Source organism: Ascidiella aspersa, chromosome 6, assembly GCF_963924565.1.
Source record: "Ascidiella aspersa chromosome 6, kaAscAspe10.2, whole genome shotgun sequence".
Lineage (NCBI taxonomy): Eukaryota > Metazoa > Chordata > Ascidiacea > Phlebobranchia > Ascidiidae > Ascidiella > Ascidiella aspersa.
In genome coordinates, this window is record NC_139452.1 from 9,611,618 (window position 1) to 9,637,158 (window position 25,541).

The 25,541-nt window shown below is 33.3% G+C and overlaps 4 protein-coding genes across 5 annotated transcripts; 1 reads left to right on the forward strand and 3 right to left on the reverse strand.

Moving 5' to 3' along the window:
• Positions 1 to 522: 522 nt before the first annotated feature.
• On the reverse strand, positions 523 to 2,181 carry LOC146139585 (gastric triacylglycerol lipase-like). Its single transcript, XM_083393152.1, has one exon. It carries the CDS (start codon positions 1,873 to 1,875, stop codon positions 523 to 525), a length of 1,353 nt encoding a protein of 450 aa, XP_083249278.1. The 5' UTR covers positions 1,876 to 2,181.
• Positions 2,182 to 12,255: 10,074 nt separating this feature from the next.
• On the reverse strand, positions 12,256 to 13,920 carry LOC146139586 (F-box only protein 48-like). The gene is made up of 3 exons (XM_083392236.1): positions 13,759 to 13,920; positions 13,426 to 13,548; positions 12,256 to 12,997 (listed from the first exon to the last, which is right to left on the reverse strand). Exons 1-3 carry the CDS (start codon positions 13,894 to 13,896, stop codon positions 12,833 to 12,835), a joined length of 426 nt encoding a protein of 141 aa, XP_083248362.1. The 5' UTR covers positions 13,897 to 13,920; the 3' UTR covers positions 12,256 to 12,832.
• A 1,474-nt stretch (positions 13,921 to 15,394) lies between these two features.
• Positions 15,395 to 16,703, forward strand: LOC146139587 (vacuolar protein sorting-associated protein VTA1 homolog). Its single transcript, XM_083391956.1, has one exon. It carries the CDS (start codon positions 15,445 to 15,447, stop codon positions 16,294 to 16,296), a length of 852 nt encoding a protein of 283 aa, XP_083248082.1. The 5' UTR covers positions 15,395 to 15,444; the 3' UTR covers positions 16,297 to 16,703.
• A 1,009-nt stretch (positions 16,704 to 17,712) lies between these two features.
• LOC146139588 (uncharacterized) lies at positions 17,713 to 19,171 on the reverse strand. Of its 2 annotated transcripts, none has more exons than XM_083392324.1 (2): positions 18,858 to 19,171; positions 17,713 to 18,526 (listed from the first exon to the last, which is right to left on the reverse strand). In XM_083392324.1, exons 1-2 carry the CDS (start codon positions 19,092 to 19,094, stop codon positions 18,512 to 18,514), a joined length of 252 nt encoding a protein of 83 aa, XP_083248450.1. In that variant the 5' UTR covers positions 19,095 to 19,171; the 3' UTR covers positions 17,713 to 18,511. The 2 variants fall into 2 exon arrangements, with proteins under 2 accessions (XP_083248450.1, XP_083248449.1); XM_083392323.1 differs by having other exon boundaries at positions 18,828 to 19,171.
• Between the last annotated feature and the right edge of the window lie 6,370 nt (positions 19,172 to 25,541).

Genomic DNA, 25,541 nt, shown 5'->3' on the forward strand with positions numbered 1-25,541 from the left:
GCAGAAAAAGAAAAACACAACAGAAACAATAAAATCTGAGAAATATTATTAAGGCAAATGGCGAATATTGCATAAAAAGGCAAAGGGAGAGGGGACAAAAAACATATTTAAAACGTTACTTTACATTTAGAAGTTTAAAATGTAAAAATATTTAACTAAAGTAGTTCATGAATAAAAGCACCTGCAGAAAACAGTAACGCTAAAACTATCAATGAATTCTGATAATGCCAAATGCACAAGTATGTTGTATATCGTATATCTAAGGATGCCAAAAAACAAGTAATTTTTCTCAAACTTATTAAAATAACACTAAAACACATAGCACTAATAACAACAACAAGCAAAATATGAATACAAACATTGATACCTGAAGGAACTGATTATGACTAAATTATTGCAAATACATACAAACACCTTTGACAAAAACACAGTACAGTGGTACGATATAAAGGCTTGTTATAATCAACAATTGAACAATATAACAATGCCTGAAGTGTTTTTTGAGAAAATTAACACTACAAACTATGTTTCCTCCAGAATTTTAGCAACCTTGTTGTACAAAACATTTGGCGAATTCATTGCCCAGATAAAATCCAAATGGGTGTAACTTGGCAGAAAGTCAAACGTTTTCAAAGACGGCAAAACCCCAATGAGATGGTCGCAATCCGTTGGAACCACAAGGGTATCCTGCCCACCACAGAAAACATAAGTGGGAATATTGAATTTGGAAAAGTCATACTCTGGTGGGGTGCGGCGCCCATAGTGATACACATTTAGATACCAGTGTCCATAGTCAAAGTGTTTGATTTGTAGGTCAGTGTTGGTAACGGCCTGGGCCCAATGAATCATATTTCTTGTTGAAGTTCCAGCAGGGTTGTGGGCCAAGTAGACAGGCACCCTGGATACATTGGTGTTACGAAAATCAGCACCACCGACTAAAAACAATACGTTTTCGCAGATTTTTTCATCATGCGGACAAGCAAGCTTGGCAATTATCCCCAGGAGTCCATTTTGTGGGAGAAAATCACCGTCACCAAATAGTGTGTAGAAAAAATCAATGTCTTTGGCAACGTAGCGAAGGTAGTGCAGCGGCGAGGTCATATGCGACACTAAGGCAGCAGGCGCAAGCGCAATAAATGAACTGATTTTGTTGGCAAATACTTCACCATTTGAGATTGCGGCTATAAACATTACCATGTTGCCTTGTGAATGTCCGATGTAGTTCAATTGCTTATGACCAGTTATACTCAGTACATGGTTTACCATAGCGGGAACGTCATACTGGCCCATTTCGTCAAAACTCCATTTCCAAAACTTCAGGGAATCTGGAGATAAACTCTCATGACGCTTTGAATAGCGATTGCCTCTCACATTTCCAAGCCAAACATCATATCCCTGCTTGTAAAGAATATAGGCAAGGCTCTCATTGATCAGGTTGGTTAGCCAGCAATCTGAGGAGCTGAGTAGACCGTGGATAAGCAACACTGGCAAACGGTCTTTGGAAGGCTGTGGAATTCGCTGCATTCCTAATATGTAGCCATCGCTGGTGTGAGGATAATGTTCCTCACAAGGTAGTCCCTTTGACTTTATCAACTGAGTTGCATTCATACTTTCTTCTGGGTCAGTTTCTAGTATCCAAGTTGCTTTGCCTGCATTCTTGGTTTGTTTGAAGAACTGCTTTACCGTTTTGGAGTTGTCAACAAAGGCTCGGCTATGCGTTTCAGCTGTCCCTTCATCTACATATTGTTTCATAAAGGACACTAACTTATCGTGTTTTTGCTCGTTTTCGACTTCGACTAACGTGACATAATACAGACCTATGATGCATAATGCAAGGGTCAAAATGCACAAGACCTTTCCAAATAAGTTGTCCATGTTTGAATTTGAGTTTTACGATTGTTGATGGTTAACTTTTTGTTCTCTCGCCAATTTAACACCAATCCACGTTTCTTGCTTGAGAATGTGTTCTTATGCAAATTACAGTCCTTATACGTAATAGTATGTATCATAAGCTGTTGCCTATCCTTATACGATTTGTAACAAACTGCGTTAACTCAGCACTCGAATCTCGGGAAAAAGGCATACGTAGTGAAGAGTGTGCTACTCGTCCACCTGCACACTCCTCTTGTGAAGCAGCAAAGGCCGTATGACCCCACAGAGTTCATACCGCTGCGCTATTTCAGTCTCCTCTAAGCGCCTCTTTTGCCCTACAAGTTCGCTGCAGACCCGCCAAATGAATTTGACACGAAGTAACCCCTGGCGTGGATTCGGATCACTGCGCATTATTAAAAATATATAATAAATCCAATTTTTTGGTTTATGAAGTCGAGTTATTATTTCTAACTTTCCATTTAAAACATAAATATTGGTAATTTATATTTCAAAATACCTTAAATAAATATTTTTTGAGAAAAAAGATCAGCTGGATTCATTAGAGCATGAAATATTCTTGTTATGTAACAATAGTATGTAAACCCTGTAAATACAGAATTGCAGTTGGAATGTCGTCTGCTTTTTAAAAAATGACATCACATTCTAATTGCTTTGCGTATTTGGCCTTATTTGCGATTACTTGTGCACAGGCTTCATTTGATTATGATGCGGAGTTGTTAACTCAAGTAACAGACTTGATATACAACCCAACGAGTCGCCTGGAACTTCGTAACGCCATAAACTTGAACCCGCAAACGGATTTTTACCTTCCATTTTCCTTATTTTCGGTAAATGATGTGAGTATTGCAATTTTACCAAATTTGCGCGTATTTTCATTTTATCTTTATGTAGGAAGGCGAGTATCCCGGTTCTGGGTTTTCTTCAAGTCCTTATCTGGTCAAAGTCACTATCAAAGACCAACATGGCCAGGTATGGAAAGGGTAAATTTCATTTAACTACATCAATGCTAAACACAGCAAATATTTTCAGGTAGAATATAACAATAGTAATTATTCAAATTTAGAATTTGTAATTTGACCGCTGTTCTGAGCTCACACTTTTTAAGTTAATTCCAAAAAAGCGTATTTAAAAATGTTGTTGTACTGATGATTTGCTAAAGCAAAAATGCCTTTTTAGGAGGTCTCCGAAGTTATTAGGAGGTCAGTTATTTTTAGCGGTATTCAGCCTGTTCTTTCTGTTGACTACCTGATCAAAGATGGTGCCATAGATGGTGGCAACACGAATTTAAAGCTTCATGGATTGCAGTCAAAACTTGGTACTAAAATTATTTTTTTATTAGATTAATTGGCCGAAAATCCCTAAAGTACAAAGTTTTCATGTAAATTTTAGCATAATAATCAAAATGTCACATGTATGTTTTGCTTTTTAAGTCATTGGAAATGAAGTGGGATAATTTAATAGATAATACTCATAGTAAGAAGCTATTTACTGAAATGTAATCCGTTATGTTTTCTGACATTTGTTTTATATGTGTTCTCTTTACCAATTTAGTGGCACACCAGTCATTCAATTTATAAGAAACTTGTGCATGATTTTAACCAAATGTTGTGTCTGTATGTAAAGGAGATGAAACAAATTCATCATGGCTATTTCCGCTGCCAGTAAACTCTCACACTTATGCCGTGGTTTTGAAAATATCACCTTTTCAAACTGAAACGATTAAACTGAAAGGAGTCAGGTGGGAATGGTAAACGTAGTGAAGTGTAAAGACATTGAATTAATCACTTTGCGATTAATGGAAAAAAAACAACATTGATATTGGTAATAAATACAAACTGTCAAGGGTTAATTGTAATTGATTATTTTAACATATTTTAGAAAAATATTTTATGTCATACCACAAAGTCATCTAGAAGATCCAGCCACGCAAAGCCAGCGACCTGCAGAAAATAATTTTGAGCCAAATATTGTGGCACTAGCACTGACTGCTGTGACCGAAGGCGCCATGCTTTCATTTTCTTCTGACGAATTTCAAACATCAATAAATAAACAGGTTTAATACTTTGTTCTATGTAATATATTTACTTTCATTTGTAAACCTAGATGTTGTTCTAGTCAGTGTGATAGCTTATTTTTTATATAATTTTTGTATTAACATGACAAGTTTTTGAGAAAGCAACATAAAAATCCTGTAGTTCTGAACATTGTTAAAACTAATGTTTTTCTATACAGTTTCCTGGACATACCCCCCAGACTGCCTGTTCAACCTCAGTTGAAACAGTTCTGTCAATTGGACGCAACTTGCTCTATTTCGGAAAGGTACTGATTGTCAGTGTCAGTTGTCAGTTACAGATAACACAGTGCAAGTTATTAAGTATTGGCGGTTCCAGGACTTGTATAACATGTTGCAATGTGCATAAATATTCACTAGAAGCTGAATTAATTTCTAAAGCTGTTCGGACCAATAAATGTCTCTTTTAAAATATTAATTTCTTTTAAAAAATATTGATTTTGTCCAAATGCTTTAAATGGTCACCTGAAAGCGATTGGTCCAATTTTCTAGTTTACTTCATTTAAGTTACCTTTTTAACCAAATAATATATCTTGGTTTAGCAAGGGATCTATTTGCTCACAAATGATGACAGTGGGAGTACGATGCTACCAGTACAGATTGAAGGAAGGCAGTTTATGTGCACTAACTATGTAAGCCAGTCAGAGTTCGGCAGAACAGTGTTTGCATCCATTCCAAGCAATCTTTACAGCATACAATTTCCAGATTTTTTTGGTTGGTCAGTTTCCAAATTTTTATTAGGTTATCTCCCCATTTCTGTGGTATTAGTGTTTAAATAGTCTTAGGGTTGGTGTTGTTTTTCTAATTAAATATTTGACACAATAATTTTAATGTATTCATGATCAGATATAACTACTTATTAATTAAAATTTTCAAGGTAATAAATGACGTTTACAAAAATATATATGTATTATTACGAAGATGTGAAATCAATTCCAACACTCCAGTTTGATGAACTGGTTGATTCTGATGGACAAACTCTTCAAGACTTCCTGGGATATCCCATAAATCGTGCTTCTATCGCAGCTCATGCATCTTACAATGATTATACAACATTTATCCTTATTCATGACAACTTGTATCCAAAATATATTTTACTAACATTTACAGGTCAGTTGTTGAGATTTCAGTGGTTTATAGAAAGCGATAATTGCAATGTGGGAAGGGTATTAATAGAGAATAATACAAATAACCTTTACAAATGTATAAGCTGTCTGTGATGTAATTGCCTATAATGTAAGATTTATAAAAACATAGTTTAACGGCTTGATGGGAAAAGTCAGCATTCAACAACTCTAGTTTGTGTTACAAATTTTTGACAAATATAGTATATCTTTTTATAAGTTACATTCTTTAGGTCACCATTTATCTGGAACTTGGGATATTTTTGTGAAATTCCAAAGCAAGCTACCGAATGTAGATGATGTCACACAAACTGTGTTTTTCTCTCCCAATCTCACCTATCAAGGTAACAGATAAAGTCAAAATATGAAAAGCAGATATGTAAAGATATGAATTTGTTTGTTTAAAATACTTGGGCCAATAAAATTTTGGTGAAATGAATTTTTTCGGATATGGGTAATACATGATACCGGTTTTATCAATTCACAGGAATCTCAATTGATTTGAAAGGATTAAATTTTCCACAAAAGAAAAATGGCTACCTCTACCTGTGGGGAAACGTTCTTCTCGCATGTGATATCAGAAGCCGAGAGATTGCAGCATTTCCACTTAATGGCAGCAATTTACATTTACCTTCGGGTGAACTGATAAAACAGTTTGCATCTCAAAAAGCTGGCAATCAAGTTGCAATGTTGAGTAATACTGGAAAACTGTGGCGTCCCAGTTTTTTGAACTTCTTTAGCAAACCAGAAAGGTTTAAGAATCCATTGATTGTATCTGAGTTGCTTGATTTACCCCTTTCAGATGTACTCGGTATTTTTTATGACCACTTTGGAGATTTGTTCATTCTGTTTTCAAATTCTTCAAAAGTTTCCAGGCATTTTGTACCGAACCCTGCCACAATTCCAGGTAGTTTGTTATATACCAAGAAAAAAAAATTGAGTATTAAAAAAACTAAGAATTTTGTTTTTGATTGAGGTAAATACTAAAAGACATGATTTTTTACATGGACAAGAATGGTTACAAAAAAAAACTCTTTTCGTGTGGATTGTATGTCATGTAGAATAAAACATTGGCAATGTTTTTTTCATTGTAAATAAGAAAATGCAATAAGAAATAAGCACCTTTGTAACGTTTTTTTCATTTCAGATATTAACATGTTGTCAAAGTTTTCCTGCAACAATTATTTACTTCACTCCAGATCTTGTAACTATGTTTTCCATGAGCCAAATATGTGGCCTGGCCTGTTTAACCCTATGAGTGGAAACCACAATTCATTTTCCGTTGATTCTCCAGTCCTGCCGTCTGCTGATAATAATCTTTTACAAACATATCGAGGTGTTGTACAGAAACTGTTTGATAAACAGGTATATATGCCTCCATTATATGCTATTAAAAATGAGGATTTTGAGTTTATGTAGTTAAATTACAAAATAGTTTAAAAAAATAATATTTTGTGAAGTGATAAAAAATGTTGTTCCCTATAGCAGTCCGCTGTCTGTTTGAAAGACTAGACATAGCACAAATAGTTTCTTAAATACTTCCACCATTGTTTGTGCTTTTTCAAATCGTATGCAAATATATATTGTGTGTGGTTATATTATACAGTCCTGCAATACACTGTTCATTTAGGGATCAAGAAATATGGTTCAAACACACTATAATTTTTTTAGAAAATCGGAGAGAGCTTTTGGTGGAGAAGTGAGCTAAATGATGACAAAAAAACAAGCCACTGGTTTGTTAAGGACCCTGGTTATGAAGATTACCTTCAGTATCTGTCAGTAAACAACCTCCAGATAGGAAGCATGTTTGAAGCACATTTTTCAAAAAGTAATTACATTAAACTGGGAGATCGAAACTTTGGGGATTGTGTTATTCCGGCCAAGGTTTATCTCGACAAGGATCAGCAAATAAGGTAAACAAGGTGTATACTTTTTAAACTCCTTTTGTAGTAAGGTTAAGTGTATACTGAGATAATACTAGCTACCTAGATAATAAAATATTAGTTTTATTTCATCCTTATAATTTACTGTACCATCCTCTGAACAACTAACAATTAACAAATTGCTAATGCTAGTTTAAAAACAAAAAGCAAATTAAATTCCCTGGGCAACGAGATTTCTAACAAATGTAGATAGACTATAATTGTTCACTAACATAAGCTACAGTTTAACTGGTTTGGCCATGGTTTAGTAACCGGCATGTCCTCAATGCAGAATAAACATCACATTGTATCCGGGACCACAAAATGTAATGTCTTCTCTCGCTCAACACAAGTTGTTTGTTGAGTTGTCTTGCAATGATGTTGTTCAGGTTGATGTAGTCAAGTACAAAGGACCACTACAGACAACTTTTGAGGCAAGCAGTGGTACCGTACAATGCAAAAGAATTGCCATATCTCTATTATTTTTTTTTAAAACAACTGTCTCTGATTTAACTTTTTTATCTGCAGTCTCAGGTCAACCATAAAAAGTACAAAAAATTAACATGGCGCATTGCAAGTTTTTCTTAACAAACTTGCCTAAAGTGATATTATTTAAAACCTAGTGATGAAAATTATAATGGCCCTTGATAATGTTAATTAAAAAAAACACTATTGCCAACATTTTTGAATAAATAACCGTAGTATGTTTTTATTGAGTGGTAATATTTTAAAACTTGTTTTTGTTTTAGGTGTTGTTTACAGGTTTACAGTTACCGTCACATTCCAGTGGCACTAATCTTCGATCCGTCGATGTACAACTGTCGCCCTGGGCCCTAACTGAAAACGTCCATCAAACCCACAGTAAGTATTAAAAAAAAACAACCAGAAATGTATTGTTTTACCACATAGCAAAAATCCATTAATGATAGATAGTGATGTAATAACTAGGGCGATTATATTTTGACCCAAAAATGAGAAATTTTGATCTGAAGAATTAAAATTTTGACGCCAAAATAATTTATTTTGTTGTATAAAAGTACGGCATTAGTGTTTCGGCCTCTTCAGTCATTTCTTTTTGATGTTTTACTGATGACCGGTGGGTCACAGCAGTCTATTTTTGGGTTATGCAAAACCTTTGAAAATACTTGTTTGATATTTTTGAAAAAACAAATATAAAAAGACCAAAGAAAATCAAGACGTTGGGTATTTTGAAAAATTGCAGTTTGGTTGAAATACATTGTAAAAGAATTGCAAAAAATTCAAGACCTAGCATCTTTATCAAACTAGGAAATAATGGCAAAAAAAAAAAAACGATTTTGACTTTTTTTTGACAAATCAAAAAATAATCGCCCTAGTAATGACACATAATTTATAATTATGGACTTTCAAGAAAACCATTATTTTTTTGTTATTTTGTCAGCTGTTGCTTTTACGATTGAAGGAGGTTGCCCCCCTGCATTGTCGCTTGTGTTCGACAGAGCAAAGTCAATAGAGCTTTTGGCGTCCCGGGGAAGAACTGATGACTTTGAATGCCTCTATGAGGCTGGGGATGGAATTCCTTGCTTTACCACTTCAGGTTATAGAACTTATGATGTTCTAAATTATACAGATAATGTCTAGCCTTTTACTAAATATAGATGGATTAGACTCTAATTGTTTTTATATTGTATTTTAATTTATACACTTTATGTGTTCCTTTTTTTAACATTAAGTTAGTTATTTTAGGTTATCGGAGATATATATATACCACCAAATGATTTTTATTGTTCTTAAATAATATGCTTCTTTTTCATAATATTTATTATCTGATTCCTTTTAGAGTTTGCAACAGCCTTCTATGTGAAAGATCATGTCACTGGCATGCAAACCCCATTTACCGGAAATTATACCCTGACAATTGTGAAGGGTGGCATCGGATACCATGACAACGTCAAAGATTATTCCCAGGAGGAAGTTAACATGTATAACTACAGGCCAGGAGACAGGTCAATATAAATGAGTATCTTGTTAAGTTATTAAAGCATCTATTGATATACAACTTCCGGATAACCAGTTGTTTACAAAACTTTGTGATAAAATAAGCTCTCATATGATTTTGTATGCGGTTTATTAGAAAACGTTATGAAATTATAATGTACAAAAATAATTTATGTTACGATATTTATACTAAAAAACTAAAAGTTATGATTTATATGTTTTATTATAATTATTGACTATGGTTGTTTAATGTTTATATATAATGTAAACTTGATATTTTAATTTTTTATTGACAATCCTTTTTCAGTAAATCGCTTCAAAGTCTCATGTGGACTGTTCTCAATGCTGATTCAACTATCGGAATGAAGGACAATATTTCTGGACGACTGATATTCAATGCTCTGAATCCACCTAGCATTGTGTTTGAATGCAGAATTGACTCCCCTTGTGGAAGTATTCCGTTTGGATCTCCTAACCCATCTGGTAAAGCAGCAGTCCTCAAACTTTTCTTTCATTTTTTCTGTGTTAAATTTATGAGGTTCTTCATTGTTTTAAGGAAGAAAAATGGGTCCGTCAAGTAAAAAAAGTAAAAAGTTAGATTCTTCTTCAATATACTTATTTTTTTTTAAATAACTTCTATAATGCTATTGTTTTGTTTTGTTGCAAGTGGGTCAGTTTAGTAAATCTGGCCATTCCTTGGTTTATGCAACATTCACTATAAATTCTCATTTTGTCTAATGTAAAAAAAAAAAACGTTAATCACTGTTAACTCACATATTCTGGTATAATCACTTTTATATAACCCCCATTCATTGTACTTTTTCTTTGTAGAGTTCTATGTGGTTATTGAAGTATCAAACCGAGGCGTTGACAGTTCAACCAACTGTGACTTCACTGCACAGTTCGAGATACATTTAATTGGAATTGAGCTCAATGCAAAGTCACATTTTATCATTATGCTTGTAGGTTGACTGTAAATACCTGACAACACTTACCGCATATGGTCTTGTCAGTAGTCGTTTTTAAAAAAAGTTAAATATAAAATATTTTGGAATTTTTAATTTAATATATAAAGTAAAAAATATTTAGCTCCAAAGTTTGACTTCCTCAGTAATCAGATTTTTTTTATTTTTAGCATAGAGTTGTATTATTAATACCTTACTTAATATGTAAGAAGGTAAAATAATTATGATGAACAAAGATAATTTGAGTTGACAATTACCACTAGGTATGAATTAGTTTGACAAAAATGCTAATACCATTTAGGTAACCTTTTTGTGTGCCTGAAACGCTGACCTTCTTCTATCTATTAATAGTCAATTTAAAATATTTTAAAACATTATAGGTAACGCTATCAATCATATGTACATGTATACTACTGTTCTATCAACTTACTGATGGGCCAGGAATTCACTGCATTGAAAGCCTAACGGGTCGCTTTGGTAGAAAAGCAGCCGAACCTCCAGTAATAAAGGTATTTTGTTAAGTGTTTAAGTGAAAGCACTTCAAATGAAAACTTATAAAAATAGACAATAAAAAGCAGAGATCGACCGATACCGATACCCAATTTTTTACAATTTTGTCAACCGATACCAATTTTTTTTTATATAACTGGGAAATGTTCAAAACTTGAATTAATTGAAAATAAAATCTATATCACAGTTTAGTTCATGCACCTTTATTAATTATTAAACTATTATTTTGCATATTTACTTGGCGTGATGCTAAAACTCAATTTTTTTTATCAAAATTGGGTAAGCTGTTTGTTGTACAGGAAAGATTATATCATATTTTTGCACTAAAATGGGTAGAAGCCAAATATCGGCCGATATTATTGTTAAACTGATACATTGTCTATCTCTAATGAAAACTAGCCAGCACAACCAAAGTCTTTTAAAATTTAGATAATGCTTCCAGGAGAAACCAGTACAGACACCTTAAGATCCATGGCAAGTGAAGTTAAGCGAAGAGGATCTGTTAATCGCTGTGAGTCTTGTGTTATTTTTCAACTTAACCTTTTTTTTTTACAAACATTGAGACTATACCTTAGTGCGAATTCAAAAACGAAAAACACATGTTTTTATGAAGAACAATTGATAATAAAAGTTGTGCACCATAAACTTAAGGCAAATAACTTTATTTCGGAGCAAAACATTTTTCAGTGTTGTTAAATTTTATAAAGCGATCAAATGTTTTCGAATTGTGTTAGTACAAGTTATCTAGGAGTAACAACGCAATTTGTGTTCTGCTATAGAATCAGTATTGTTTTATTTTTCGAAAATATCACCTAATTGTACTGTGAAGTAGTTTATCATATTTTTGAAAACTTTTTTTAAGTCCATATTCAACAACCCACAGGTCTGTATAAAAACTGTGGTAGTCAATTAGAGTAGCTGACCTACACCACAATTTTGTTGGTGTTTTCATTTGCAGTTAGACAATACATAAATTACCTAAGCAGCTTTAATGTTCTCAGTAAAGTATAATAAATTGCTTTATAAAAAAAATTAATATATACTTTTTACAGCTTCCCTTCTTAATCCAGTTTTAACTATTGATCGATCTGTACGCCGAAGAAGCATTGCTGCTGTGGAAAGTAAGTTAAAATGTGTGGGGTTTGCATCCAACAGTTTGTTTATCGCCTAATATCTATGAAAGAACTGAACAACTGGTTAAAATGTTTCAACTTCGAAAATACTCCTTGGTGTTCTTTTATTTATTTTTATTGGGTCAGCAATATTACCACTTCCACAAACTTATATAGGTTAAACATTTTTGTGTAGATTTCCTGTAACTCTACAGCAACCGATGCTATTGTAACCTTAAAAGCAATATTTCATTTTTAATTTCCTTTTCATCTTGGTGAACTTTATGCTAAATTTTGTTGCAGGTGTTCGTCGGCAATCAGTTAGTGTAAGAGGTCCAAACAGCATTGGCTTTACTTTAAATAGAAAAGACAGTGACATATCGAGTATAGGTAATGTATGCTGTTATGCAATCGTTTAGGCAGATTATAATTGTATGTGAGTTTTTTTTTACTTTTTAGAATCTAGTTTATATAACAGTACAGAACAACATTGTATCTTATTTTCTTGTGTTAACACTAGGTATAGTTACATTTATAACACTTGCAGTGCCTATTCTTATTCTTTAAAAATACTGCTTTTTCATCTAGGGAGTCTATACAGTGTAGGCGGGCCAGGAACACGGACAGAGAAGAAGTAACCTATTGTTTTTGTGATCTTCCAATAAAATCTGTAGCCATCACTCCAATTTAATTGTCAAGAATATCAGCAGCACTGCACCACAAACAAACGAAGGAAAACGAGTAATTTTTGCAGAAATAACAAAAGTTCCTTTAAATTAGTCACTTGATAATTGGATTGACTCACCATAACAAGAAGTAAACTTGTCATGGTTGTGCAAAAATGAATATTGTTTGAGACCACCAAAAGTAAAGGACCTATTAATTATTTTATCCAAAAATATATAGTATTTAAATAACAACAAACAATCCTACATGAGGTAATCCATACATTAATCTACTATTTCATTTACAAAACAAATTGCTAAATAAAAACACAAAACACAATATAAAAAAGTACTACAAGGTCATACCAAATAAAAACTAAAATCAGATTTGTACATAAGTGCTTTTAACTTGCTAAGTTTGGAACTAATAAGTAATTACAAGAAAATGCGATAAAACATCTCAGTTAAATAAAATTAAATCTTTAAAATCATCACCACAAACTTAATGAATCAACTTAAAACAACACACGCAAGATAATCGCAAATATATGATAGACTTGCTCATTATGCCCAACTTTAAAAGATATGCTTGACTATCTACTGAGCTCCATCTGAAGAATATCACCCCAATCGTCTTGAGAAAACTTGCAAACAGAGTTCATGTTTTTAAGATCTTTAAATGAGTTAATGTTGCTGAAATCACCCTTCAGCCATTTAGACTTTTGTCGTAGAACTGCATATCGTTCAGCAACTAAATCCTAAAAAAAATCTTAGTTAAATTCTTTTAAAAAAAATCTATGATACCTATATATTGATTAGAATATAATAAAAGTAAATTAAAAAAAACACAACTGTAATTGTCTCTGTAGGTTATTAAATACTAGTCCAATATCACAATGTAGATTTCTATTTGTGTTGATTATTTTAAAACACCCCTTTGATTACACCTTACGTTTTCTATATGGTTGTACTTCAAGCAAGTAACTAGATTTGTAAATATGTTATGTTGTGTTATGTAACTTTGCAAAACAACATTATAATATCCAAACGCCTGAAAACATTTCAACCTGAATTATGTTTAATGACTGCTGAACAGCTTTTTTGAGTTGATTAAAAACGTACTGAATTGTTTTATTTTACACACAACATATATTAAACCTACAAATTTATTTATGTTTGCATTTACCTTCCATTGTTCTGCATGTAGACAGTTCTTTATATCACGCCTTTGTTGGCCATCAATATTACAATACAGACTCCTCCATATACTTCTGGATGTGTTAATTAGGTCATGCCAGTTTCTAGAAACCTAAGAGAATAAATATGCATACCTACTATTTTTACAATATTAGATAACACACATATTACTTTTGTACTAAACACTTGTCAAATAATTATATATTTAATATGGTAAAAAACCCTTAGAAAAACATGAACTAATGACAACTAGGTTATTTCGATTTCTTAATATTGATGCAATGATAGTTTTAAAACAATTACTTTATTATGCACAACTTACTTGTGACGACGAGCAAAGACTGCAAACATCCAACTGCTCAAAGATATCTTCAGAAAGACAACATGGCAGAAATTCTGTAAAGTCACATCTTTCAATCCGGTTTCTCCTCAACCTGTCCTCGTCAAATTGACCAACCATGATTAAGAAATTGGTAAAGTTAGTTCGGAAGACAAGTTCAACTTAGTTACCGGTCACCGAACTTTACTGTTATTGTGTACAACAGTCGTTTTGTTTATTATGATTTATCAGCTGATTGCCTTTTAAAAATGACGTCATAAACGACCTATTAAACTATATCCTCACTCGGTTTCACGTAAAACGTTAGGTGATTGCAAATTCATGTCGTCAAAGAATTTTCTTTACAAACCTTTTTTTTTAGTTGTTTATATATAAATATTATACATAATGAAATGCATACAAAGTTATTTTTCATTAAAAAATGTTTAGTGTTTCTATGTCGCAACTCTAAAACAATTTATTTATAACCAAAAAGAAGTGGGCTCTCGTGATCAAGTAAGGTTTGCTTTTAAGCAGCTGGTTGGTTTGAAGTTACATTATTGAAGAATGAAATTTAACCGAATAAATAAGTTGCCAGCTATAAAGTTGAAGTTTAAAATACTTGGACATATCCTTTACAAAGCCATCGAAACCACAAAAGCATTTACACCTGTATAACAGTTAGTTAAAGATAACCTTGTTTTATACATCTATTTTTAATAATGCGTTCTCTGATAAGACCTGAAGCTAGATATTTTTTCGTTTGGCTATACACAACTAAATTACTTACTCGTTGAAGAGCAAGTTTATGTTATGGTCTGCCTGTTAAACATTTAGATTGAAATAACTATGTATACATAACCTGGGAGTGAAAGTGACAATTTACCCGGTATGATTGCGTCTGCATACAATCATTGGTAATAAAACATTGATTTGGTTAGAGTTTGGGTATTATTGAATTTAATTTATCTCAAATTTTTGTTATTTTACATGATTAATTTCCTAGTTGATTTGAATTACTTTTTTAGCTGGGTAAATAGCTTTAGAAAATGCATATTGACCGTTAGTGATTACATATCAATTTAAATTAGTTTTTAGTACAGGTAATTGACCTCTTTCTATTTTTAATCTTAAACCTATGACCATTATAACCTAAACCTTTTTATGTTTTCTGGTGTGTTTGTCTCCTCGCCCAAACTTAATTCTAAATTTTCCATGTTAATTTTGTATTCTTAACTTCAGACTGGAAACACATCAACTCGTTATTGACAAATTTAAAATTAATTTTAGAATTCTTGTTATAAAACAACTAATATGGCTAGAATGTCAGATGTTTTAAAGAATATATAAGAATTGTTATGCGATAGGTATTTCTATAATCTATAAAATGTTTCTGGTATTAAAAAAAGTCTGTTTCATTTATTTGTGATATACTTTATAATTTATTGTGATTCTGATTGGAGAAACATCCTAGTTGAATCTCTATATATTTGTGGAAACAAACTAGTTAAAACTTTAACCATGGCAAAAATTATTTTGGTGTCAAAATGACATAGTATGAGATAAATACTGATGCTTTGACTCAGTGGATATTACTTGATATCTCTGCTGACATGTGCCCTTTTTATTTGTACAGATAATCTAAAACTGCAGTCATAAGTGTTTGACCCGAGGTTAAAAAAGTCTGAAATGGAGGAAATTCTTGCTGTTCCACCTTTCCTTAAAGCAATCCGACCTTATATTAAAGTCGGCATTGAAATATTTAAAAGAGACCCTGTTGTTTCTTACCACTGTTACTACTATGCAATGAAAGCTGGCCTTAAAACCAACTACAAGCAGAGTCCTGAAGCAAAGCAGTACCTTACAAAGCTCATGGATTATCAGGAGACCATACATAGCGACTTGAAGGTAAATCCAGATTATGCCGAGGGTTTAACTGATGACATGACCGGCCAAGCTTGTGTTGAAGAAGCTGCTATGAAGCTCTTTGCATGGGCTGACAGCCAAGATCGCAACAAGGTCTTCAACAAGCAGGTGGTGAAAAGCTTCTACACTGCATCTGTGCTGTTTGATGTGATGACCATCTTCAATGAGCCTGTCTCAGAGGAGTCCAAGACACAGCAGAAGTATGCTAGGTGGAAGGCAACCTACATTCACAACTGCCTTAAAAACAATCAGACTCCGGTTTCCGGACCTATTGGTGGTGATGAGGAAGATGATACAGCAAACAATCAAGTCGGTGACTACAATGAGCCCTCTACTTCCTACAATGCTGGTCCCTCTTACAATTCAGAAGCACCTGCTCAACCCACAGCAGCCCCAAGAAAATCGGCTGCCGTTGCACCAGAACCAGCTGCAACTCAGTATGTTGAAGAGCCGGCACCAGATTTGAGTGCAGGCAGTAGTCTGACACATAAGGACTTTCAAGAAGCTGAGAAGATGTGCAAGTACGCCGGGAGCGCACTGCAGTACAAAGATGTTAAAACAGCGACGGAGTTGCTAGAGAAATGCCTGAGACTTTTGAAAACAGGTCATCAGTGAAGGAGAAATGGCCTGTTTAGTCTTGAACGCAGAATATTAGTTCACTGTTTAAGAAACTGTGGTACTTTTAATGGAACTGAGTGACCTTTGTTAAATACTGTACATGGTTATATATATATTCCAGTGTCAGTAATTTTTAACCATTACTGGAAGAGCTGTCTTTTAGTTACATTACTGATTTACTAACCTGACAACATTTTTACATGATTTTTTATTGCTTTTGTTAAGTAATGAATACAACATGATAAATGCAACTATGCAAAAGAACAATAATTGCTTATGTCCAAACAGAACCAGCTCTCCAGCCTACTTTAAATTATATATATTTTGTGGAGTCTTGTAATAACATACAACTTAAAGTGAAAATGTATGTTACTTTAATATGTATAATTACAATCTTAGAAAATAAACATAAGCATTTACGTAAAACAATTAGCCTGAAAAAAGTTTAAATTAAATCAATTTTTAGTTTATATACTTGCACAGTTGTGAGATTACCACCACCTTATGAAATATAGCATTTACATGAAAATATAAAATAAAAGGTTGCATTTAGTAAACCCCACATGCCTTAAAGGGGTTCCTAACCTGTGGTAAGCGAGTAGCTTCCGTTTTTTTACCAAATAAATTCCTGAAGCCTATTCATCGTTGCTTAACTATCCCTGTTGTTTCGTACTATTACGATCTTCAAAATACAGGTCAACAAGGAGCACACTTGCTTTAAAAAGATGTACAACGCCGTGGGATAGTGGGCGTTAATTATGTCAAATGGTTGCTTGCGTTATTCAATGCCAATTGTGAGCTAAATAGATAAAAATATGATTTAATCAAAAAAGTTGTTCTACATCCACTGGTTCTCAACTGGGGGGCACGTCCCCCTAGAGGGAGGCCAAGCAATTCTTAGGTGGGCGCAAGCTCTACTTAAATATTCAACTTTTTATGATGATTTTATCAGTTTCATGTTTTGTTAGTTATTAAATCTGATTGTATGCTGCCATATGCATAATATTAAAATTACCCATGTTTGAAAAGGAACTGTGAAAAAAAATGATTCATAATTTTGCGATTTATGAACTTTGAGGCTACTCATGTTTTAATAAAGTTTCTCGAATTTTGGGACAATATTTGCTACTTATTACGGCCAATTGGGACTGTGTTTAGTCACAACAGTATTATATGATTGAAGAAGATCTAAGTTGTGCACCATGCCACCCTCTCCACAAACTGTGTTTTGTCAATTTTAAAAACAAAACTACAAAAATTTTTTGTAATTCACGCAAACTACAAAATACTTTTTTTGCGCATCACCAATTGTGCGGAACTCAGACTTTATGCGCCAATTTGTAATGTTATTCGCAGTAAATAGACTTTGCATTGTGGGTCATCAAACTTTTTAAAACACTATTACCGCAATGTTTTATTTTTTCATGACATGTCTGGTAAAATCAGTTCGATGTAAACCAATATATCAAGCACGAGCAACTTTTTTGTGTCTCCCAAATTAAAGTTTAGCTTCGGACAATACAAACAAAATAAACGCAATTTTTTCGCGCTTCTCGACACAAGGAGTTGACTTTTCTATTTTCATGCTGGATTTAAAAAACACCAAATTTATTTTAGAATTATTGTTTAATATCTAAGGAGGGCGCAAGGCACAGAACAATTTCCGAAGGGGGCGCGGTAAAAAAAAGGTTAAAAACCACTGTTGTAAAAGAAGTGGTGACATGGCAGTACAGAACGACCAAGTGGTACGCATGGCAGTACAGAATGTCCAAGTGTTACGAGATCGTAAAAAGGTTGGGAATCCCTGCCTTAAAGTTTAGGTTGTGATCTATGTACTTTTTGGTAGTATACCAATGTATACACACATTTTTTAAGATTTTTGATACAGATATATAATGAACAAATGTACCTGGATAAGGTTTTATCCTAATTTAAAAAAATGTAATTTGTTAGGTACTACAAACGGATGAGTAGAAGACTTTTCTGATCCAGAACATGCAATAAAAAGTCTCGGTCATTCACAATATGAAGATCTCTAATTGAATAAAACTGGTTGAAATAACAACGGTATTAACATTTACGAATAAAAAGCTTGTAAAAAAGGTTTCAATCAGCACAGCATAAAGATATTGCCACTCTCACACTTCAACAAGTGTTTTCTATGACTTGATACAAATCATGTTTGTCGTTGTGATGAAACTTGGCATCCAGGTTAAGGTTCAACTTCCTAAAAAATGGGAAATAAAGAGGGGTATTATTATTTTTGGTAAAGTACAGATATTTGATAGCAAGGTGAATAAATGTGGAATTGACATAAAAAAGTTTGTCTTTTTTGTTCATTTATTCATACACATTGGGTAACAATGAACCCACATCTTGTTGGGACAAATAAAATGAGAAAGATAACATACATTTAATGTTTTCACTTATGGTGCCTCTATGGTTGATATCATATGTGGTCTGATAATTTAAAAATACCAATCAATAATAAAAGAGTCACATATTTTTTTTTAGCAATTTGATATAACCTTTAAATGCAACTGAATGTTCTTGGTAACCTCCAAAAGTTGTGGTTGGTCATTTAAAGTTGCTGAAAAAACGCTTGGCGCAATCTCCAAATCTTTTTCTTGCACTTCGGGCTTGTGATTGAGTAAGGCAGTCATGAAATGCAGCTGACTGGTTTGCTCCAACTTAGCCATTGCGTTAGGGTAAGTACCCCTCATATGTGCCACGTCGTTTTCCAAATCCCGGATATTGCTTTGTCTCAAGATCTCATGCATCTTTTCTTTCTCCATAATAGATTGCAGATTACACAATGATCCAAATAACCACTGACACAGTATGTCACATGGAGTGGATTGTACAAAGCAACTCACCTGGGACCAAATTTGTGGCGATTAAATAATGTAAATTTTGATATGATTTGTTGCCTTGAAAACTGTTTCTTTCTTTTATTATTATACTCTAAAGGCCCATTTACACTACAGCTGCACTGAGCTGCGCTGGGCGTGAAATTTTTTTCACTACAGCTGCAGTGAGCTGCGGGTGGGCGTAAAAATCGCTCCAAACGTAACGTTTTTCTATAGCTACATGGGGCTTGGATTTAGCAAAGCGTGGAACGCTCGCCACAATAGAATTTAAATGCAAATTACGCTTTGCTCAGCTCAGTGCAGCTGTAGTGTAAACGGGCCTTAAGATGAAAAATTCTTTTTGATATACAGTTGATCGAAAAAATACTTTTAAACGTTCAAAGATTTTGTGTTAACTTTACTAATAAATTTTATTTCTTCTCTAAAATTTACACAAAACAAAAGTTTTGTAAAACATATTAAGTAAACTCTTTTATAAGGATGTGGCTCGAGATATGAGATATACAATTCACTTGCGCTCTTAAACAGTACTAAAAAATTATAATTTAAATTTACAAACCAATAAATCGTTATTGAACCAATCTGGACAAGTTTTGCAAACAGTTTACCTTCTGCCAACACTTTTTAAGTTTGTTTCTTTTTTGTATTATGTTTTTAGATAATTTGCTTAAAGTTCATTCAAGCGGGACTATTTTACTGCTGGAGTAATCAAGCGTAAATATTTATTATTTATGAATCCCAATGGCGCCGTTCAAACTTGGCGCCCGCAAATGTCGGCACCAAAACGGCCATTGGCCCTTTATCGTCCCATACCCTCACCCTACAGTTTAAGTGGTTATTTTGCCTTTAAGGCCTTATTCCGATGAATTTAGGACTTGTTCCTACAGGTTTACGTGTTATTCAGACGATTTTATTTAGATCGTAATATGTCTTGGATATTATTGTGTATTTGGCTTTATTAGTACGAATCAATTATACATAATTCTCTTATGGGCAGTGTTGCTCTGTGATCTGGTTGTGTGTTCCCGTAAACTAAACACCACCACAAAACAAAAACAACTTTGCAGCCGCGGTGCTGCATGCTTATCTTTTTAGGCTAACAAGTGGCACATTTGGAAATATTTCAGGCGGAACTGACCATTTTTAGAGCTGTTTTTGACATCAAGTTGAAAATGGAGAATTTTAATTATAACAACGGAAATTCTACGGAAAAATAAAAGTTGCAAACCTGCGTAATATTTTTTAAATATTTAACCAGGGGACCGTGAAAGGTTGGCAACGCTGGTTTACAATAAGTACAGTATGTTTCTTACAGTGTGCTGTCGCTGCGCGTTTCGTACGTTTTTCGCAGTGGAAAAAAATACAAAAAAGCTAAATACGATTCCTAATTAGAAATTAGGGCGCTGCTCAAGAATGCTACCACAACCAATTGATTGGGATAGGGTGTGAGTTAACGTTTGGGTGTTGGTAGGTTACGAAATATTAATAAATAATATTGCTTAACCCACCCTAGCCCAAATATTTTGCCTTGCATTAAAAATTGTTTCAACGCTGTGGTAGGATTCCAGACCAGCGCCGAAATTAGAATTATATGCTGCGATGGGCGTTGAAGCATTTAACGTTTGGAAATTTATTGAGGAATGTTTTTTTGATGCATAACGAAAGTTGCGTCTGTTATTTTCTCGCTTTGTACACCGTTTTGAAAGGAAATTAGTTAATAAGTTTTTATGTTTACGTTTGCATAACAATGTTTCGTCTCCTACTTGTTATGGTGTATGCGTCCTACACAGTATGCTCATTTATTTTCTAATTTTATTTTAATTAAATGTTTTGACCTTTTTTGATAATCGTTCAATCAAACATTAGCTTTTTACAATAGTAGAAACGTTTTTTTAGAATTACTACATTATCAGTGATAACGATAAACTGCATTTACAACTACCTGAAGTTTTTAAGAGTTAATGGGACTTTCTACCTGGTTTTTTAGGTTTGCAAGGTGAGATATCGGCGCTGAATTCTTCAACAGCGTTCAAACAATTATTATTAATCTTCAGCACAATATTTGGGTTAGGGTGCGGGTTAGCACTTGGGTGTGGGTGGGTTAAGTATTATTAAATGAGGGTTGTGGTAGGATTCTAGACCAGCACTAAGTGATCTAAATGGCCTTAAATATTGTGCGTTGCGATAAGCAGTATTTGTAGATCGTACCGTTTTTTTGCGTTACTTTCTATGTTTTGATACCAATTCCAAAGAGCCCCGCCAAGTGATAGTATATATGGGTCACCACGAAAAGTATGGCAAGTGCATCCGCAATTTGTTTTTAACAGACCTGGGCTGCACCCCTAGAAAATGAATATGCACCCGCTGTCCCATATGATATATTATCAGGGTGCACTTTTTAACCTTTGTAGCAATATTTTTAGACTGTACACCCGATAGATCTTGTCGAAATCTGCCATACTTCATGACGGGTTAATGGGATGTATGATCAGACCGGAGATGTTGAATCACTAAAGTTTGACACAAGTTGTGTTGATGTATATTTGATGGGTGCTGGTTTAAATCCTAGAACATTTTTTTTACTTTATATATATATATATATATATATTCCAGGTTGGAAAGTTTGGCCTGCGCGGGGATTTATCAGCCGCGCAAATCTAACTCGAGCAAACGCGCAAAACTTCAGCCGCATAAACTTCTGTATGAAACTTAACCAGCACAAAAAAATTGGCGGGCCGCATACTGAAGTTGCATAACATTTTTAACGCTAGTCTATAAGACGTATATAATATAATGCATCATATAGAATCCCCTGCAAAACGCTAAAATTGCACAGTTCGGCGTTTTGGTCACGCATCAGTGGACAACGGTCATGTGCATAGTGACATCAAATTAGGCAAGAGTAATATTGCATATTAAATGCTACAATATCCAGCTTTTTAAATATTTACCTGCGCACTGCGCCCGCACACCAACCAAAAATTGTGCAATGATTCAAGTATTCTATTAACGCTGTAAGTTTAATATAAATTCGCAATTTACAACTTTCCGTAGCCTGATGGTCTATTTTCAGCTGTGCAATTTCAAGTCGAAATTTTATTTTCAGCCGCGCATTTTTTCAGATGCAAAACATCTCCCCCGCGCAATATCCAAAGTTTCCAATCTGGTATATATTTGTATACAGAAACAAAACAACTTGTCAATGCTGGGGAATTTAGCCTAAACTCTGTTGGGCATAAAATATTTTTTGGCGGGGTTTATAGCATTGCTAACATTATATATATCTGTTAGAATTAAGTAAAGTATTATTATGTTTTTATTATCTCAAATTTATTTTTCTTTTGCAATTTTAATTTTGGCAATTCATTTTGGTACTGTACCTTTTGATACGGTAAAAAAATTGGCAGGGTTCTGGACCAGTGCTGTTTAGTTCCACACAAATGTTATCTATCATTTGCATAATATTGTGATAATTGTGATAAAGTTTCCTGCGTAGACTTAGTAGCACATATCCCTCATTAAGTTGATTTGAATAAGGAGTATAATTTAAACAGTTGATTGACTTTGCTGTTTAAAGAACCTATTGGTATTTTATTTTTGCACACCATCTCCAGATTATGGAGTAGAGTATATCCTGTTTTACACATACCTTATGTTATTTTAATTGCTTGAAATTTTTTATGTTAATAGCCTAGGTTTTTATCAAAATATTATTATTGGCCACTGTTGAAATAAGATAAAGTCCTGATAGTTTTGCCCGTATCACTAATTCACAAGACAGTTTCTCAAGTACTCCACTACATCAATGTGCCAGTAATGTTTGCTGGAACCAGAAGAACTCCAAAGTCAGGCAGCACTGCCACTTCCAATCCTCACAGCCTGTCAAAATCTGCAACAAAACCACTGAAGAACACAGGAATGTCACTGTCATCATCTGCTGGTAAGAAATTTCAAAACTTGTTCATTTTGCTAATTTTGGGGAGAAGGAAAGTATGTCGTTGAAAATGAAAATGTAATATATAATTATGTTGTTTAGTTTACATTTTAGATTTGCAATGTAGATTATAATAAACTAATTGTTTGGGGACCTTTTAAACTCAATTATTGTTTTATTTTAGTCCTAATTTTTATATTAATCTGTATGTTATATAAAAAGTACATAGCTTTCGTGTACAATTTAATTCTAAAGTATAAGGTCAGAGCATAAGGGTTCTTTGTTTGGTTATTCAATGAATTATTTAACATTTGGTAGCTACTCTGGCAGTACCCAGCTTCATGCACCTGTTTTCATTTACTATTAGATTTATTCCAAAAGCCGAACTCCAACACATTACTATATTTTCATTATTTCATTAACCAGAAAATTTGTTTGTTTTTTATTTTTATATAATTTTGGTTTCAAACCAACCAGGTATTTTTTTCCATTGGCATTAAAGTTTTATGTAAATTAGCTAGTTGGTCAAATATGGCTATTCTTATAGACACTGTATGGTAGTATGGCAGAATGCTGATGACTTGTCTTTCTTTTTTAAAGATTATTTTAAATAAAACGAAGTTTAAAACCCATGGCTGTTTTTACATCAATTCAATCTTATAATTTTTGAGAGCTTGAATATGTATAAATTATAAGTATTTTAGCTCTTAGATGATAATTGCTTTATTATTTCCTTGTTCATTGCCAAACATGGCAAGGTTTATACTTGTTAGGCAAATACAGCATTTAACTTTAGGAGCGCAAAAAAAAAACAAAGAAATTTGGCCAATAATGCTTATCAACAAGAGGCTTTTAGTATTATTGATTTACGATTAAAAGACTACTCCATGATACGTGAACACTAGTTCACACCAAGCCAAGCGATTTCATTGCCTTACCCAAAAGGGTCATTGAAGTGTGCGTCATGTCTGGCTAAAACGCTGGCACTGAGTGGTTTCCTTAATTTTGTCAATCAAATGGTCTGAATGAGCCAAACAACGTCACTAACAGGAAATTTAAGTTCATTGACTTTTTTAAACATTATATTTTGTACTTATATAGGTACATTGGCTTCTAATTTGTTCTGAGTTTTAAATATTACAGCATATTACACTTTTAGGCATAAAAATATACTTTTAGTGTGCAACACAAAAATCAAAATATTTTGCCCACATAAATAGTTGTAATATCTCTATTTATATAATATATATTTATAATACAGCCACTTTACTTTTTAGCTCGCAGCCAAAGTCAAGAAGATTTGACCAAGTCCCGTCCAACTCGTAGCAAATACAATGGAGGTGACTTCTAATTCTGAATTTTTCACTAAATATATACTTGCAAATTTATGTGCTAAATTAAAAAAATGTATTCTCAGAAGTGTTGCTGCAACAATAGAAGTAACTGTGACTTCAAAATCGCTTCTTAAGTATTTAGAGTTTTAGACTAACCATTTGTTAGCTTACTGAATTTGAAAAAAAATAAAAAGCATTCGCCAAGCACAGAGATTTTCTTCATTAAATTGTCATTGTTATAAGTATATCAATAATATTGAAGACATTTGCAGATCACTTAATATAATACTTTTTAGACCCTGCTTCCATAGACCCCACACCCAAGTAAACAGCATCTTGGCTAGTGCACTGTGATTTGTTTAAACATGATTCTACTAAAAATTCTACCAAAATCTTTTGAATTTTATAAATAAGGACAGTAATTAAGTGCACTGTGTTCTGTGTAAACATAATTCAACTAAAAATTCCAGGACAATAATAAATTTGACATTATTTACCAAGTTAACAACAGCTTCTGCATTTTGTATTTGTATAGTTTTAGAGTGACTCAAATGTGTAAAGACACAAAAGCACTTTGTGTGATTGTTTTTGTGAACTTTCACCAAAACTAAAAGAACAAAAGAATTATGTTATGTGGCATTGAACAATGACATAACTAAAATGTCTGGATTTTATTTTTCAATAAATAAAACAAAGCCATTTAGGCATGCTCTTTTTTGAAGAATGAGACACTCCATGCTGTGTTATTGTCCCTGTTTCTTTCCAGTTAACCATTGTCATTTTTATCAGAGTCTGTTTGCAGTGTTATGCATTAGCTGTCAGTGGTAATTATTTAGTGTAGCTGTCTTTGAAGCAATAATAATGGTTGCTATTTATTTATATTATGTTGAGTTTATACAATTTTTCAGATATTTGTGTAGCAAACTATGTGCTATGATATTTGTTGCCCGATTTATTCCTTATTGGAAATCACTAATATATATTTAACTGAATAGTTGAACTAGCTGCTAGTTTTGGTTGTATAATTATGTTGTTTAGTTTACATTTTAGATTTGCAATGTAGATTATAATAAACTAATTCAGAAGATATTCTAGAATAGTAGG

What these genes read in the sequence shown, in the direction of transcription:
- LOC146139585 (XM_083393152.1), bottom strand. Translation starts at nt 1,875, where the DNA reads ATGGACAACTTATTTGGAAAGGTCTTGTGCATTTTGACCCTTGCATTA.
- LOC146139586 (XM_083392236.1), bottom strand. Translation starts at nt 13,896, where the DNA reads ATGGTTGGTCAATTTGACGAGGACAGGTTGAGGAGAAACCGGATTGAA. An exon ending in GTCTTTGCTCGTCGTCACAA is followed by an intron (nt 13,549 to 13,758) that starts GTAAGTTGTGCA and finishes TTATTCTCTTAG; the next exon opens with GTTTCTAGAAACTGGCATGA. An exon ending in TACATGCAGAACAATGGAAG is followed by an intron (nt 12,998 to 13,425) that starts GTAAATGCAAAC and finishes GATTTTTTTTAG; the next exon opens with GATTTAGTTGCTGAACGATA.
- LOC146139587 (XM_083391956.1), top strand. Translation starts at nt 15,445, where the DNA reads ATGGAGGAAATTCTTGCTGTTCCACCTTTCCTTAAAGCAATCCGACCT.
- LOC146139588 (XM_083392323.1), bottom strand. Translation starts at nt 19,094, where the DNA reads ATGGAGAAAGAAAAGATGCATGAGATCTTGAGACAAAGCAATATCCGG.